Source organism: Anas platyrhynchos, chromosome 7, assembly GCF_047663525.1.
Source record: "Anas platyrhynchos isolate ZD024472 breed Pekin duck chromosome 7, IASCAAS_PekinDuck_T2T, whole genome shotgun sequence".
Lineage (NCBI taxonomy): Eukaryota > Metazoa > Chordata > Aves > Anseriformes > Anatidae > Anas > Anas platyrhynchos.
The window spans coordinates 9,572,719-9,591,989 of NC_092593.1; the positions used below are offsets into that span (position 1 = coordinate 9,572,719).

The 19,271-nt window shown below is 35.9% G+C and overlaps 1 protein-coding gene across 5 annotated transcripts in view; it reads right to left on the bottom strand.

Annotated features, from left to right (window-relative positions):
* The window catches only part of DPP10 (dipeptidyl peptidase like 10), a 487,135-nt gene that overhangs the window by 110,377 nt on the left and 357,487 nt on the right, over positions 1 to 19,271 (bottom strand). For all 5 annotated transcript variants that reach the window (XM_038182314.2, XM_038182316.2, XM_038182317.2 and 2 more), the window contains exons 4-5: positions 18,688 to 18,782; positions 8,271 to 8,345 (exon numbers count right to left, since the gene is read on the bottom strand). In XM_038182314.2, coding sequence (XP_038038242.1) covers positions 8,271 to 8,345; positions 18,688 to 18,782 — 170 coding nt within the window. The remainder of the gene's footprint in view (positions 1 to 8,270; positions 8,346 to 18,687; positions 18,783 to 19,271) is intronic.

Consider the following 19,271-nt stretch of genomic DNA (forward strand, 5'->3'; position numbering starts at 1 on the left):
GAGACATTTTGGTGAGCTAAAACTACACGCAAGATATAGTAGATTTTTTTCGTTTGAGATCTTCATTGCACTGCCATACCAAGACTTCCACTACTGGAAACACTGCTGACTCAAGAAGAATTCTGAGCCAAAAATAAAATAGTACAGGGATCATGTGCTAGAAAGACACAAAGTTAATTCAGCCTGTTTGATCTTCTGTACTTTACGGAGGACAGAATATCGAAGGACTAAGGGGAACAGAAAAAGCAAGCTGCATCTTTAGAATGCACAAAGCCCACAAGTCAGTGAGGTAAGGACTAGAGCTAAGTTAATAGTAGGGCCTTTGCAGTTGAAAAAAGTCCAAATGAGGATGCTCAACAGCTTATGTAACTGATACAGTGAGAAAACGAGTCTTCCACATGCAGACTTTTCCTCAGTTGATCTAATAATAGGTGTAGACTCTTCCTACCAACCCTCCTTCAGGCTAAGTTGAGTAAAACATGAATATAAGCAGAAATGAACTATGTAAGTCATAAATCCTCATCAAAACTGGTCCAGGAGCGCAGGCTGTTAGGCAGAAATTGCTAGATCATAGTTTCAGACACAGATATCCCCAGGGCAATGTACAGAAATGAGGAATTATCACAGGAAATGATGAGATTCAGACGCACTTAGCACAGTATATCAGTACCTTATAATAATTCTGTTCTCTGCAGGTCCAGCCAGTGCAGCTGGTGGAGAATAGGAATGGGTGCAATGGCCCTGGTCACCTTATAATTTCTCCTTAATCACAAATTCCATAGATATATAAACTGATGCAAGTAAGCAGTATTACCAATCAATGTCAACTCCCCATAAAGGAAAAGGAGAAGCAGAAAAATGAGAGAATCAGAGAAACTTGCTCTCATTCTTCTGTGCTACCATTTAAGCAAGGTATATTCACATACGTGTCAGCAGAAACAATGGAAGGAATGGTCTTAAAAGAAATCACAAACAGATGAAGTTGACAGTGACAAGAACTTTAATCAATGCTTGTCCTAGCATCCACCAGAAGCAGCTGGGGGTCACATTCAGCAAGCTTTCCCCTGGAGAAAAGTGTAGTTTTAACATACCTTTATGATAATGATACTGCAAACAGCATTTAGAACACCTACAAGCTGACAGTGCACCAGGGTCAAGTGAATTGCACTCAAAATGCTACAGAAAATAACAAGGATGATAGTGAGCTGTCAGAAGTCTGTTATGGCTGTCCATTAAGAGTGGGAGCACCATGGGAAGCAAGATGACTAACGTTCACAAAGGTGCGAACAAACTAAAGACCTGAAGATTAATATACAGCACAGATGAGCCTCCAAAAACATTGATAAATCTAATGTCTACAAGATCCTGCTGAAAATCCTGGCAGCATACTGTGCGTTATTCATTGTCCACCTTGCTGTTGCTCTCACACTACAGAGATGACTTTATTACATTTGTGTGATAGGTAGACAAGACCTGATCCAAAAATCCATTTTAAAGTCAATGAAAAAAATGTTCCCCTGACTTTAATGGCATTTTCATCAAGTTCAGAACCGATAAGCACTTTAGGTGCCTGCTAGATAAAGGTTGCTACTTAAATATAAAGTTAATGATATTGCCTGCACAGTGAAAGCCAAAGATTGTAGAAGAAAATTAAATACTGATGTGCTTGTACTGGTCTTCTGAAGTATTACAACCAGATTTGGAGCTCCCGCAGCACAGAACACCCTCCAGCTTTGAGATCATTTTTGTGTGGGTATTGGAGAAGAACAAAGATTCTCCAGGGGAACAGCTTTCAAACGTTTGCGTATGTTCTGGCCCACTTGCCATTGATACAGGTTGCCATTAGCACATGTACTGATACTGATCTTGTGATTGGAATGACTTGTGGTTTCCAAAAAGGTGACAGAATTTCTGTATTTCACACTACTATTTTTTTTTTCCCCCTGCATAAAAACAGGCAAATGAACAAAAAAAAAATAAAAAACACTAAACACTCCTCAATTCACTAAATCTAAGGGAATGCAATGTACAGAAAGGCTCTCTTTCAAGACTAAAAACAATAAATTGAAGAGCATATAAAACCAGGACTGTCTGGGGAGTCTGTTTAGCTCATTGTACAAGAATTCAGCTCTGGATCCACCACAGGTAGGCAAAAGAGGTTACCTCTTCTCTGAGCTAGACCCTGGCAGGTGGCTGAACACCATAAAAAGTGCTTGAGCAGCACTCCTCGAGCATGTCCTCTGCTTTGTCTGCCTTTATTTTTGACTCAGTTCCCAGCTTTCAGTTTTAGTGCTCAGAGTTGAGGCAATACAATGCTCAATGGATAAAGACAATTATCCATTGTAAAGTAAACGTAATTACTTCACAAATAGCAATAATAATGATAAAAGAATATGATGTGGATACGTCCACTCCTTTCCAACTGTGATGGAGAGTCCAAGATGACACAGGGGGCAATGCATCTTTCAGGCTTCTCCATTGGCAGGCTGCTTGACATGCTCTCAAAACACATTGACATATTCTGCTGCTTGACATAAAAATTGATATATACTGCCTTCAAATATTCATGTCCATGTGATAAAATCTGTTATTGATCTGTTATTGCATAGTAAATTTAATATTGTGTATTTGTAAACTTCTAAAGAAAAATAAATTTGCAAGTTTAACATGTAAGATGGCCTAAGCAAAAAATGTAGTAAATGCCAAGATCACCTATAACCTAGCTATTAATTTTTTAACAATTTTTTATGCAGTTAAAACTTCAACTCAAAGTAAAACAACAGCCTTTAAAGGGGAGAAAATGAGTAGCCTGCTTTCATGGATTTCTTAAACTGATCTTTTAGATACCTCTTCTTTTGATATCTGAGAAGAATAAAATATATTGTAAAAATTCAAAATTGAATGCTGGGGGTGGATGCAACTTAAAATTCCCTTCATTTTTTTCTCACTATGCTAAAGCTAGTAAAAGTTGGTCTTCCACATTCATAAGAAATAAAGAAGAATGGTATAGTTATGTCTGGATCAGACTTTTATTTATCACCTCTTAGTTCACAAGTATGCATTTGCATGGTTTGCTTCTGGATTCATCTCAAAATGAACATCCCGAGGACCTACAAAACACATGAACAGGCTTATCTAAAGAAATAAGCACTTCTGAAGAAAAAGATGATAGGGTAAAATTTAAATTAGATCTTTACTTTGTACATAGCTCTACATAAAATACTACTGTCCAGATCACTACAGGTACATGAAGCCTTTTGAAATTGCTTTGTATGGAGACACCTTTTTGAAAAAAAACTTTGTTTCTAGTATTGGAAGATAGTTTTCATTTAATCTTTTTGCGTATGCTAGCAACCTCTAGTTAGTGCTCCAGATAATGCTTTCAAAGTAAAATTTTCATAAGTACTTGTTGAAAACACTTCCACATATTCTGATATTTTAACAGTAGTGTCTAGATTAAAAATATGAAATAACACAAGGCATTTTCTTTATCCTTTCATTTTCATGGAAAAAAAATCCAATAATTAATTTCACTGACCAAAAAGATTACCAACAACCGAACGTGTAGTTTCCACCTAATTGGCAGGAAGATAATCTCTTAATGTAGAGCAGATAATCATAATTTAAGACTTCATTGAATTTTTCCCTTCATGGATTCTTCTAATCTACAGATAAACTCCTGAAGATTTTTCAGTGCACTCGAGTAACCCACTATCAGAGGCAATCTCTAAAAGCTTGATGAACGTGTCACTTCTTGCCATTTGCTCTCCACTCGCGGTTAGTACTCCCTATCATTAGCCTCTAAAAATAGAGATTATAGCAGCAAAGCGATGACAGGCATCAATGTGCAGCAGATAAGTAACTTCTTTCTCTTGGGGTTTCTTTACTTCAGACACTGTGTCGGACTATTGGCTTTCCTTTGTTACTCTAAACTACAAATATTTAGAAACACTTCTGAAGTATTTTTTATTCCTACTGAATGAATGATGAATTCCACACAAGTTTAGCTCCACAGCTCTCCTTTTCTCCTACCTTTGTGAAGAGGACTGGATTACTCTTCATCTTGATCTTACCATAAGAACTATTATTTTCACAGTGCTATATGATAAATACACTGTGTTATTAAAATTCTTTAGCTACAAGAGTTTATAATTTGAAGCCTTAATTCAGGTAAACATTTTCTATTTTAGGGAATGTACAAATGCTCATGCTTCTAGACTATAAATGAACTTTAATTTGTTTTTTAAGCACCTTCCTCAACCAAAGGCTAAAAACAAACTACATGTAATTCAACATACATTCAAAGAGGAAAATAAGCATTAGTAACAAAGAGAATAAAGTAGTAAAAATTCATTAAAATTGTTATTCAATAGGGATTTGAAAGCAGGAAGAAGGCAGTTGGTAGGAAAACAAAACCATCTCAAGGAAGAGATTATTAAAACAAGTGAGGAAAAAAGGGGAGTTACAGAGAAAAAGAGGAACTGATCCTATTTCCTTCATCACGTGCTCTCTGTGGCATATTATATTCTAGCAAAAGCACAGGAAGAATATGCCTATGATGTCTGAGCTCAAAAACCACTAACATCTGGTATAAAGCATACTTTCACACAGACTCTAGGGACAACTCACAACCCATAACTCTGCTGAGGGACACACGAAGTCCCCACTGGTAAAAATTTCTTGGGACCTCACTGCACTACAAATTGCAAATTTACTGCCTCATCCGTTACCATTAACGCATGGGCAGAGTGTCTGATTCCCATTTTCTAATCAAACCTATGTATTACTTTTTGGTAGTCATGAATACTACCACCACCAGAGTAAGAAAAATTTTGTATGTCATTTTAACACATCCCTTATTAAAAGCAATTAGCGTAATAACCTTTCCTTTGGGAATCTCAGCTGGCTTAGATGCTTGGATGTGACTCAGAGGATCACATTCTCTGCTCATACCTTGCTAATCTTCAAAGAAAAATCAAAATCAAAAAGGTATACCACTGCAAAACTATCCCCACTCTACATACAATATGTACGATGGCTTCCCTGCTGCTGTGTTCACACTGTCCTAGAAGAATCAGGTTGGCAGGACATTCTGCAAGAATGTGTGTGTTCATTTCTCAGATTAGTTCCTACTTACTGATCTGGTGCCTTGGAAAATGAAACTTTTTCAGTGATGCCAATCGAATTGCAATGAGTGACTGAAAGAAAAGCCTGAACTATACACAGTCAATTCATGCAAGTTTTGGCAAAGTCAAAAAACTTCGAGAACTGATGAAATCATTTCAGAAGCAAGGAGTACTACAGCAAAGAACACACAAAGTATCTCTAAAATTGCCACAGCCTCCTGCTAAAAAATGAAAATACCAGACAGCCCCAGTGTTTATACCAGTAACACTGGCTTACATTCTGTGACTTGCTATGATAAAGATGGAGGGACCTTGATGTCTAAAAATCAATTTACAACACTTTGAATTCTTCAATAAAAGAAATTTCTTCCACATGAAGTTTACAGACTTACACTAAAACAGATGCTATACCAAATAAAATGGTTATGTTCCTTCCATTAAGCATGGTTTAAATGATTCATTCAATTATTACTTTTGTATTCAAAGATGGCTTATTTTCATGCAGATTTATGTCCCGTTTTGCACAGAGGACATTTTTAATTGTGCTGAAACAACTGCAAATTTAATTAAAGTTTGCCATTCCAAGCATAAAATAGATCAAAGAAAATTCTGACAAGAGTAAAATAAATATTCAACTATTTAATTTAACTCAACATTTATTTTTAATCCAAACATCAAAATAACCTTATTTCTAATTACAATTTCATGACAAAATGTCTCGAAGAAACATTTGTCTCTATTTTTCTTCAATCTGTTCAGCTGAAGCACACTAGCTTATTTATAAAACTGTTGATTAATAAATCTGTTCCAGCTGTATCACTGTATGCTACAAAGACCACAGATTAATGTATGTAAACAACCATTATCATTTAAAAAAATAAAGCCTTCAAATTCAGTAATAGCAGAACACACGTCAAATACCTTACAGTGCAATTAAATACCTAAATCACAAGAAATAAGGGACAAACAGAGGCACTGAAGTCCTGAAGTTCAGATACCCATGACACACGCAGGTGCTGAGATCGACTAAATGCCTACAGGTTACCTGCAGTTCCTTGTAGTGGATCTTAAAACTTCAGCCTTTACCCTCACACGAACACAAAAATAAGTAAATCCTCAGAACCATTAAGTCAGGCTTTAACTGAGGAATAAAAAGGTGACCCAATGAAAATGAACATTAACTTACTCCTTCACAATATTAGAAAATGCACAAATAAGGAGGCTTTCCAAAGAGTTGTATACCTTTTCCCTTAAAGATTTTGAGAAAACATAGAAGTGCCCCATCAGTCTAACAAACCTCTCAAGAACGGAACATTTTAGAGGAAAAAATAGCTATTTTACCTCACATTCATTTCATAAATTTTGAAAGAATTGCTTTAGACTTTTTGGTGATTTTCACTTTGGACTTCAGTGGCATTATTTCTATTTACAAGAACTGAGGATCTAGCTGACAACACACAGTTATTAACCAATTTTAACACTTGACACCACCACTTCTAGAGGATGCAAAAATCATAATACTTTTCTGTTTTGAAAGCCATGAGACCAGCTGGAGCACTCAGGAGTAAGCAACACAAGCCTTATCCAAAGCCAACCAGGACTACAAGTACATGCTGTTTGGCAAACGGTTCCATTCACATTTTAGCTATTTCTCATCAGTATAATTGAGTAAAGAAGATGGCTAGATGCAAAATATAAATGCTTCAAATCTTATCCCTATATGTATCTTCCAGAAACTGGACTGTAAAAGGAATTAAAAATTTATTTCCTTATGGAAATGTGGAAAGGGAGTTTGCCTGCCAAGTTATATAATCAGCACACATTGAGAATTCTTTGCATGCCAGTGGATCATCTTAACTGAGGGGCAGAGATTCAGCACTGATGCAACTGCATTTAGATGTAATAAGAAGTGATGGGTATCTTCATGATTTGCCATATTTGTATATCAGCTATACATACAATTACTAAGAAAATCTCAATCAACCAAACCCATCCAAAACAAAAATCAGAATATAACAAATAAGGAAATTACGATAGTATGATGAATTAATAAATTCTTGCACATAATAGGAAACAATGAGGAAGGGAAACAGCAAGGAGAAAGTTTTTTTCAGGCAATAATAAAACTGGAACCCTCCACAAACAAAACCAGTGAACTGAACAGCAGCAGCTATTTCCTGCTTATTTGTCAACACACACTATAAGAGTTTCATCTACAATCCACTAGAATCGGTAGAAAATCACCTACGCTATTCCAGTCCTAAATAAATGAATCATTTCACCTCAAGACCTCTAGAATACTTCAGATTAGGTTTCAGCATATTTTTTAGTTTGGAGATATAATTATTAAAGCTGCAGATACACAGGTCAATAAATCAATGTTAGCAGAGGCTGGAAAGCTTTGTACCCTAACCTGAAAAATGAATATTTTATTGTTCTAAGAATTTTAATGATCAAGAGACAGATACCATATTATTTACTGACACGAAACATTAAGTAAAAGACTATATTGTAATCTAACACAATAATGGTAATCTTTTTTTTTTTTATTTATTTCTGAGCATTGACTTCTGATATTAACGTAACAAGTATTAATGGGTAATTGTGAAGTTCAATGTTCTAAAATTGAAAAAAAAAAAAACATTTTACTAGCACTTTTTATATGAACACTTATATGCATAGAGGAAATTCATAAAACCATTTTCATTTTTTATTGTATTCCAAGATTTATTTTCAAAACCTGAATGTAGTATTACCCATTGAAACTTTTTTTAAAAAACAATTTAGTATACTTCAAAATCTCTCAGATTACTGAAGCCAGTGATAAAAATTGTTGGACTTGAAACAGTCTAGATTATTATTTTATTTTTTTTTAATTTTTTTTTTTTTTTTTTTTTAAGTATAGCTCATAAATGACAAAAGCAGCTGTATGAAACAGGCAGCTTGTAACACAACAGTTTGAGGGACACACACACATACACACATTACCATCATACATACACACTTTACCATCATACTTCACTTTACCATCATTTCACTAGAAGTCATTGAATCAAATTATGTTATGTGGAATTGCATACAAAATAAACTAGGAGTTCAGAGTTTTCCTTTAAAGGCTCATTTAAAAATGAATAGTTGGCTTACCTGTTTTATATCATATGCAAGAAGAACAAATCTCAAGTCCGGTGAAACTGAGTATCTTGATGCTTTGAAAGTTACCTAAAATGAAGTAACAATTACAGTGAGTTTACAGAAAGAATGATTTTTTTTTTTTTTCAAATTCTCTTACCATTAATTTAAGAACTCCCCATTCAGAAGAGTTCTGATTAGTACAACCTACTTAATTTTCACAAAAGAAGTACTCCAATAATTCTTAGTCTACGCTGGTATGGGTAAAATGGTGACAGATCAATCTGGCTTCAACACTAACTATGAATTAAAAATCTGATGAGTTTCTAGTCTTGATTGCAGGCACTAAGCTTAAGGATAAAAAACAATTCATTTACAGAGGATGAAGGAAAATGCTTTGGTTGGTATGTACTTCAGGAATGATTATAAGGGAGATTCATCGCTAGGTTAATCTTAAAGATAACATACAAAAAAGGAAAAAGGTCTGCAATATGTCTCTGTTGCTTTTCTTCCAATACCACATACATAAAAATTTTGCACGACAACTTTCACTAAAGAAAAATTCTTTTTCGTATAAGAAGTAAAATGCTTAGTGGAAAGTAAAGTGGAACATAAGGTACCATTATAAAACTAACGTTGCTTTATATCTAGCTAAGATTACATGACACCCAATTGAATTCAGGCTTGTAATTTAATCAAGGAGTAATGTTGACATTGGAAAGAACTTAATGCATCTAATGTAAAAGGAAGATAAGAATGGGCTCTAAAGGGCATTGCAGCAAATAATTTTAAATTAATCTTGAGACAGGTCTGAAGAAGGAGAGGGGAAGGAAGAAGGAAAAAATGGAAATAATAGATGCAGAAAAACACACACACAAAAACAAACAAACAAACAGATCCACAAAGATACAAGATAAAAGCATACAAATAGCTGTGTGAAACAACACCTATCCCCTCTTTGAATACTTTCCCCGATTTTGCTTCTTAAGCATCCTGTTCTCTTTAGCCTAATCCCACTGCTAATCTAATGAATTCAACAAGGGTTTAAGGTGCACTAACCAACAATCACAGACCAATATATTTATAGTAGCTCAGCTACTCCTAAACAACAAAACAAAGTCTAATCTTCCAATAAGTTTGGAAGACACCACATCTTGACGTACAAATTAAACTCAAGTTATTAGGTAACATAATTAGAACCAAGTTATCCAAATGAAATCTAAAGGGGAAGAAAAAAAAAAGTTTTGAAGACAAACCATGTATAAGAGCAAGGAAGTATCAAAACTTAGAAGATAAGTCTGCAGTCTTGAGGAAAGAAGACAAAAATATGCTTTTAGGTTGTGTGTTTTTTTAATCTAAAATGTACACATAATAGATTTCTGCTGTGTACAAAGAGACTTTTATGAGATAACCATCTTTCAGCAGACTAAATCTATGAGCATCATTCCCCTTACTTGTCACATCACTGAAAACAATTTTAGATGGGAAATTTCTCTGCTTTGTGGTGGTTTATTAATTATAGTCCCACTACCTCAGTCTCAAGCAATATATAACGCATGCAGCTTTCCAAATGCATTCTCAGGGAATGTGGTGCTTACCATTTCCTCCATTTATTAAGAATCTTAATTCACTGATTATGCCATCACAAAAATAATGATGCATTTAATGCAAACACCTGAATAGCTCAGCTACAAAGTATTGGTAGTCCCAGGCATCACCAGGAAGAACTACTCACATACTCTCTATCCAAGTAGAGTCTTGTGGATTTGGGATTTAAAATAATTTGAATCCCACTCAAGATTTCCTTGTTCATTCAGCTTGCACTCGCAAAATTTTGTTTGCTTCCAGGAATACCTTCGACACATGGTATAAGTGTAATACCAATGAGCCATAATCTCTTGATTGCAGGTAATGATTTTAGTAAAACAGTTTTCATTTTGTTGGTATAATGGGATTATTCTTGCTAAGAGGATCATAAAGCTATTTTATACGTTTTTAATATTCCACTTAAGAAACTAGAAGACCACAAGAAATCACGTGTTCATGGTTAAGGCTGATAGTACTGTTGATTTCTTTAAACTATCCTAAAAACATAATCAACCTATTTTTAAGCTGAATTTACAAAAAATAAACAGAATTTCAGAGGGATTTAAGTGACCAAATTTTGTTTTATTATCAGACAAGAAAAATCATGGCAATAAACTCAGAAACCATACTTGTGTGCACAGAAGAAACCTTTCCGATTAAAAACAAAACAAACAAACAAAAATCACCTGACTCATTCCTCCTGCCTAACATGGAAAGCAAGCACAGAAACTGAGCTGACTAAAACAAAGGACAGATAGATTTCAGTTTTCCTCCATAAATATGTCTAAGGTATTTCATGAACCAACAGAAGTCCGACTCCATGAGTGAGGAGATAAGATTACCAGGTGATGAATTTAAAAGAAAACTTTGCTTCCTTCCAATAGATGTATACTGCTGAAACCCTGAGGAGATAGAGTATTGGGATGTTTGCTACAGGGATTAATTTATTTATTAAAAATAAGTTTGTGAAGGCTTTGACCTCATAGATTTGTTCCCTTCCCAGAATACTTTTTTTTTTTTCTCTGAATTTTAAAGAAAGTGTTAGAAAAATATCATATTGGAAACAGTGGGAATTAAAAAACCTCATGTGTCTTGTTATCAGAAATCTGGAGAATGCTTGTTCCACTGTCATGTCTGCATATCTGCAACTTTTCAAGCTTCTTGCTTTGTCAGGAGCTATTGAGCCTTCCTCAGGACGATAGAACTACATGCTGTCCCTTATGATTCTGCCTCTATGGCTTATCTTTTCTTGATCTCTAAGAAATGTGGCTCTGGACAAATAAGCACTGAAACAGGGAGAAACACAGCTAATTAGGCTTTGTCCCTGGATACAGAAGCAGGGCTCGTTTCTCTCTGCATCACTGCACAGTATCAGCTGGTTAGCAGACGGGATAACCCAAACCTGTGCTGCTCTGTGCACTCCGTATACACCCATATCCTCTTCCCAAACCAGAAAAGAGGAAAGGCTGAAGACAAGGAAGAAAGAAAGGTAATTTCCTTACGTCCTTTATATTTGGCTGTACTACCTAGACATAAAAATCAAGACATAAAATCCCTACAAAAGCAATCAGCTGTATTCAAGCATAAAACATTTTGAGTAGATGAATTGTTGTCACATTAAATCACTAAATCACTGTCACTAAATTAGTCACATTTCACCTGTACAGTCTTCCCTTCTTAATTTACAAATCTGTCATCTGTTTTTTCCAAGACTGCTGAATATGACATCATTTCACTTTTTCAGACATGAAAGAATGATTCTGTATCTGCTCTTGCTTTTCTCACCCTATTGCTCTTCCTTTTCTTACCCTCTTGCTTTATCTCACCATACTTAACACTGAATTTCTAGGTTCCTTTGAAATAAATGCTTCATATGATAAGAGTTTTAATTTTTTTCCTGACAGTGATGCATGATCTCATGGACAAGCAATGACTGCAAGTCTCACTGCCACCAAAGATAATAAGGGTATGAGTCAAATGGAGGCAAAAGGAGGTAGCATCTTTTGCCCTTTAGCTTTCCATATTTCTTCTCTTGTCCAGTTTCCAAATAAGTTTTGCAAAACGTAGTTTTGCATGGATAGAAAAAGAGTATGAGAACAGCCTGAGACAGTAAGAGTGAAAGTAAAGGAATGAAAGAGATTGTGCAACACAGAAATATAATGTCCCCCTCCCCCCCCCCCGAGCAACAGGCTATCATTCCACCTTTCCATGCACAGGTGATTGAAATGGAAACAAAAATTCCAGTGAACATTTCTCAAGTCTACATTTTGCATTGATGTCTTTTTTTTTTTTTTTTTTTAATTTTGCATTTTATGTGTGTTTTGCTATTAACAGAAATGCCTGTTATGATTGTGTATAGAAGAGCCTTTACATTGGGTGCCCCTCAGTATAAGCATGCTTTTATTTCTTTTTTCATTTACTGTAAAATGTCCTTTTTATGCTTCTTGTGGATTTAAACTGCTATAACATTTAAATCAGTCCCTTATTCATAAACTTTCAAAAATATGCCACAGAGCATACACATAGAAGCTATCTTGAAGACGGTCTAGCCTACAGCTATAAGAATGGATCCTTATCACCTGTCAAACACTTTATAGTACTCTTCTTTCATATTTTCATTTGGATAGTTTTAAGTGAAATAACACATCATATTTCAAACTCATTACAGGAAATTTTTGCTTTTGCTGAATTCATCTATTTGTTGCTGTTTTTTCCTTTAGTTTTACACTTTCTTCTGTTTCAGTTTCTTATATTTCTGATTTCGCCACAAATTTACATCTTTCGCACTACTATTATTCTTCTTCTCTATTGCTTAATACTCCCTTTGCACATATTCAGGCTTTTAAAATTTTTGTTATTCATCCGGGATAAAATATTTCAGAAGTTCTAGACTGTCACTTTAAAGCTGGTAGAAATACTACTACCTAGCACATTATACATCTTTCTATATCACCTACCTGTATCTCCATCAGAATTTTAATTTAATGTTATAACTGAACACCTAAGTTTGACAGTTCATTAGCATTCATTGGTAGGTATTCAGCTCAACTTATCAGACAGGCTTTGACCAAATGGCAATGCATAAGATGAATCAGATGGGACAGAATTACAGTAGATGCATAATGAGAAGGGATTTGGCATGTAGCAGGTTTCTAGAGTGGTATTAGCAATCAAGGGAGCAATGGGATTTTTCTTCCATTACCACTGCTGTGACTGAAAGAAGACGGACCACTGGGAGGTTAGATGAGAGAGCGGGGAAGAGTGGAGCCTAGCAGAACAGCAAACCCTGTAGCAGGAAGAATAGGGGACCTCAGAGAAGAGAATCTGGTTATAATTAGGAAAATGCATCATAATTAGAATGTTGAAAAACTTGGGTTTCCAAGGTTACATTTCATAACACATTATTTCCCGTGTCACCTGAGCCTTTAGTTCACCTCCAAAAATGCTGTGATTCTGTATGTTGTAATTGTTAACACTCGGGTTTCCTATCCAGTGTAAAAGGTGAGCATGACTTAAAGTATAATCCAATCTGACCTCTACACTATAGAGGGGGCATCCTGGTCGTTCTGAAAAACATAAACCAACCCCCTCAAGAGTTTTCACATGGATTTTAGGTTACAAAAACAAACAAACAAACAAACAAACAAAAACAGATCTATGAAGAGCCTTGCACCATTGCTTCTCTAGTAGAAAATAACTTCTAATAACTAGACCACAGAATTTTTTTCCTCTCGTTCCTCATCTTTGGCATAGTTAGCCCTGAACTATTTTCTATATCAGGGGTATTTTTTTAGAGAGATCCCACATGGAGCTACCCTAACCTGACAGTATGGCACATACTTAACCGCATTTTATACATTAAAGCCTCCTGTACTTGAACAAATACCACTGGCCACCACCAGACCACAGTGACGGCAAACCCTTCCATCTGTCAGGCCTTCCCATCTCTCTGTGCAGTGGTGCAGTGCAACAATAAACCCTAACCCATAAAAACCCCTCTACTAAAAAGGTTTTGCTGAGGGGGTTATTTAACATTTAGAGAAGCATGGGAGAGAGGAGATAATGTTGCAGTGTTCCTAACAACCTATTTACAACATGTGTGGGTCATTAAAATGTCCAGTGTTGCAATAATTACTAATATTTATGAGGTTATATAATGTTGTTTAATGTATTTACCATTATTCACCCTTTCATTAATCTCTTATACAAGACTCTTAAAATATAAGCATGTAAGCTACTCTTGCAATTAAGGCTATATTAATCAACAAAGAAACTATAATTGCATTAAGATGCTGCACTGACTTTCCCACCAAAAGAAGGGAGTGTGTGGGGACAAAACAACAACAAAACAAAAAATAAATCAAAAAGAGGACTATCAATGAGAAGGGGTGTTTATGAAGAACACTCTATGAAATGGCACAAAACAGTTCCTGCCAAAAGCTCTGTTCATACTAAAACGCTCATTCTCGGCTTTTGGCTGCCAGGCTTCCACAGGGTTTTCACAGCTGGGCTGCCACAGCCTAATCATGATTCATGAGCCAAGACTACTTCTGCTCTGCTCACCCTTCTGATGCCGTCAGCATCACTAGGCAGCAAGAAGCAATCCTTCTCTCTCCATCCTTGTGTAAAAGATGGCCCACAGGAACATGACAATACAACACACTCTAGAGTATAGTCCTGGCAAGCCCCTGAAAACAGGTTTGCAACTTAATAGGATTTGCTTGCTGTGTGCTCGGATGCAGTCTCCCCTTGAGCTTTAAAAGAGTCATGGAAAGGCACAGAAAGCAGGGGAGAGAGAAGGTCAGCAATGGCTGGGCTTTAGAAGAGTCCAAAGCACACAGCTGGGTGAAAGCTATTATAATACAAGACTTTACAAGTGTAACTGTTTTCAGTTTGGACACTAGAATATTGTTGGGTATCAAAAAGAAATCAAAATCTTCTTATTTGATGACTCAGACCTCTCATCACCTACAACGGAAAAGCAAAAGGAGTCATGATAGATTCATTTCTGACCCAGGATTCTGGACTGAGTGCATGCAAGACATCTGACTACTTTTGCATACATCCCTGACAAAAACAGTGGAAGTGAGGCCGAACAAATAACTGTTCTTACCATTGTCATAATTATTCTGGCTTTTTTTTTTTTTTAACAGAAAGATATGAAGGCAAAATTTCTAAAGGCTTCTTTCAGAGGTTACAACACATATGGACACAGAACATAGAACAGCCCCTACCCACTTTTTCTCTCATCTTTTTATTTGCTTTCTTCATTTTGTCTTGTAAAACAGATGAGGGAGGCTGAGCTAGAAGCATCATAAGGGACCAGATGAACAACCTCCCATGCCTTTCCTCTACAGCATACCCAAGTCTTGTGGCCAGGTTGTGTAGGAAGTGGTAACCTGCCTTTAGTGGCTCTATTTAATGATTGATGACAAAAGATATAAATAAAATATTTGTTAAACTCTGAAATTACTTAGATAAATGAGGCATAATGTCTTTTTTGTTTAACTGTAATGTGCAATAAAGTATTGCTAAATGCTCAATAACTGGTAAGCAAGTCACTTAGGCTCATGGTGATAGGCACCTCAGATAGATGATAGAGAACATATTGTAATCATGTATCGAGGCAACAGCGCAAGCATCAGGATGCCACACAGTGATTAATGTCCAGGGCTTTTTTTGGCTCCATCTACTAGAAGACCTGTCTAGCCTCCAGCTGTTAACATTTACATGAGGCTGGCTGAGAATATTAACTATTTATTAGGCAGCTTGAATGGGATACACTACATGAAAATAGGCAGAGGACAGGTATAGTTTAGAAAACCTGTCTTTAAATAATGACCTCCAGAGAAGCTAAAATTTAGTCATCATGCTTTAAAAGCTACTCCTTTCTCTTATAACACCGTATTTGTTACACATAAGATTGCTTTGCTAGCAGTTTAATTATATAAAGGTCAGATTGTTTCACTAATAGATTGATTATAGAAAAGAATTCCATTTGAAGAGGGCAAATGAAGTGCAGTAATTTCTTCTACTGTCTGAATCAATCCTCATGAAACTGGAAAAAAAAAATACTTTAAGTCAGGAACTTTGCATACGTATTTCCCTATGGAAGACAAATGGGCATGTTAGAATGTCAAAACCCTGGCTTTTCTTCTTTCTGTGTGCATGGGTACTTCTAGTTATAATTAAAAGCTGTATTTTATAACACTCTATATAACAAGTTTTTTTAAAAAATGTAGTTTGCTTTTTGTTTGTTTGTTTTTGCTAGCAGCTCTTCAATAGGAGTACTTTTGATTTTAGGCAATAAGCAACACAAAGAAGGATAAAAGAGATGTACTTTGCAGAAAAAATGGCAGTCTGTAAGATGCAAATCAAAGGCAGTGATCTGTACACAGTGGAAGACTACTTTACAGGATTAGTAATAAGGAAAGGAGAAAATGTCTTCTGCTGGTTCAAATACTGCCCGATCAGTAGTGACAAGGAAATATTACTAGCCTTCTCTGTGCAATGACTTTACTGTGGCAGTTTGGTTTTCAGTGGATAATTATCAACATTACTAAGAAAAACCTGCCACTTCTGTGGGCTGCTTGAGCAGAGGCAAACAGGAGAGGGAATGCACTCTGAAAATAAGCTAATCACTCCCATCTAAAGGTGACTGTTCCGCAACTGAAACATTTTTATAGGGAAGAAAAAGGGAACTTGCACTGCCACTGCTTATGCTGGATCTGTGCTGTATTTTTTATTAATATTAGACAGCTCTGCAGAGTCATTAAACCAGCACCATTCTAATTATGCACTAGTGATTAAGCAGATGTGACACTGAGTTGGGAAAATGTTTGATTAACGAGCCAGGCGTCTAACTTGTAAGAGTACTTTCAGCAGTATGAATTTGGGGACAATGGACCTTATAAGAACAGGACAGCTTTTGGTTTCAGATGCACAGTCTGCCTCTGTAATATTGTGATCTTCTGTTAGGATCATTGGCCACCTTTTTCAACAGACAGACAACTAGGCACAGCAACATTTCCCATTGCTCTCTGCCAAACATATGCCAACAAACTTATCGAGACTTCTGCTCTGTTTTCAGCTTTTTATTTTACTTCTATGTAAATAGTCACTGCTGAAATCCACTGTATTTAAACCTAACACTCTTAGCTTTTGACTGTGTACAGACTGAAGCTTCACAAGAAAAAACACACGTTTTCATTTGACTCTGTTCCATAGATAATTATTAAATGGTTGCTTGAATATTATCCATCTTGGATCAGTTTCCCACACTTAATTAAGTGTAGATACCTAGTGTCTACAGTTCTGTCAGTCTGCATGACTTCAGGATGAATCAGCTCCATAAAAAAAAAAACAAAAAAAAAAAACAAAAAACAGACAGCAACTTTCTGACAAGATGAGACACTCGCAGCGTGAAGCAGCTTGTCCATACTGATCCATCATTACTTGGCATCACTGGTTTAGCATAATGGCCTGAATAGCTTGTCATGCTGGCAATAGCCTTTGCATGAGCCAAACACTTGCAGCCAAAAATGTATGAATTAATTTATGAGGAAACTCGTGTCTTGTCATTAAAGTCAAGTTTTAGAGCCAGAGATGTCCACGTAGCTACTTGCATTTAAGTTATGTGCTAAAGGTAATTTGTAGGCCTGACACAGATAATCCTCTACTTAGCCAGGAAAGCACTCACAGGTATACACAGGTAAGAGGGAAAATGTTTCCTCAATGTTTTGTGGTTTGTATTTGAGAGATATTCCCCTTTTCATCCACTTTTACTTGTGTCTGCCAGTCTTTTTTGGGCTAGGAAGTACATTGAGGCACGTCCCAGCATATGGAAGGGTGCAGCTCACAGTAAGGGAGCCTCACACATGCACTCTTAATATTCAAATCTCTCCTCCCTTCTCATTCATTTTTACATTGATCTGGGAAGTCAGTGTCTAGTTCACTCTCCCAAACTTCTGCTCTCCCCTTTCTAGTTCAAGGAGTTAGAAGGAAAAGTCAGCAGGGGCTTAATGCTTTGAAATGAGGAATCTGTATCAGCAAAGGCCAGGAACAAACCAGGAATAAAATCTTTGGCCTTTGCCGAAGATTTATGATGAAAATGAGTCATCGTTTTTGGTCTGCAGGTGCAAAATATTTTTCTAAATTAAAAATACAGGGATTAGCAATAACAGCTAGTGGTCTGTATGAAGTATTTAGGAGGATTGATTGACACGCCATGAATTTATGCTGCAAAGCTCTGATAAATGAGAATTACAGGGTAGGATATAAGTGGTATCACTGAAACTAACCACATAAAGAAAAGGGAAATGTAGACTAAGAAATAAAACATTTCTTAGCAATTACTGCTACTCAGAAACATATGCAAACCACTCATGTGTATACTAGTTACTGGTCAAGAGGAATAATCCCCAACACTCTAGTCTGACATTAAAGCACAGAAGAACAGGTAAACCAGAGAATACCACAACTAGGAAAATCTATATATTTTTATATATGTAAATGCTTAAAGGAAAATTTTCATATGATATTTGAACATTTTTCTCCATTTCTGACAGGAAAAAGCTCTCAATTTTGGGTAGAGTGCCCTAATTTTATGAAGTCTCTTCCTATAATAGACTTCAGCTAGATTCACTAGCACGTATGCCAGGTATGATCCTTGAAATAGCCCAAAGAAAGCATGGATTATACTTTCCATTTACATATATAACCTACTCTAGATTATAAACATAGTTTCTGTAATCTTTAATTACACTCACTGTTACGGGAGAAAAAAAAAAAAGAAAAAAAAAGCAGACTAGCAGACTTCCAACAAGAAATAAAACATATTACTTACAAAAGTTGTATTTTCCAATAATAATGTAGTTGTATTTGTTTCTACATTCAGTTCAATAACGTGTCCATTCCTATTTTTATATATCACTGCTGTATCTGCAACAACAAAGGCATTAACAATTAGTAAACATATTGAGTACTTAATAAAATATCTGTAAAGAAAACAAGCATACTAAAGTCATTAGAATATCTTCATTACAATACACAAACAAGACTGAGAGAATTGCATACGCCATAATCTAGTGGAACCCCCATAGCAGGGGAGGTGGATCTACATGATCTTTAAGGTCCTTTACAACTCAAACCATTTTATGATTCATAATGAGTTTTGTTATCTCCCTCATGAGCTTCAAACAAGACTGAGAGAAGAATTGCATATATCATAGCTAGTTTTGTTGATCGGCCTCATGAGCTTCAAAAGTATTATTTTATGCTCTATGGCATGTTCACCTCATTCAAAAATATGATTTCATTTAAATGGAAATATGTTATGTGGTGACAACATGACTAGTGGGATTGATGTGAATGAAATAACATCTTGAACCCAAAATGCTCCCATCAAGAAATCACTGCCACTCTAACATC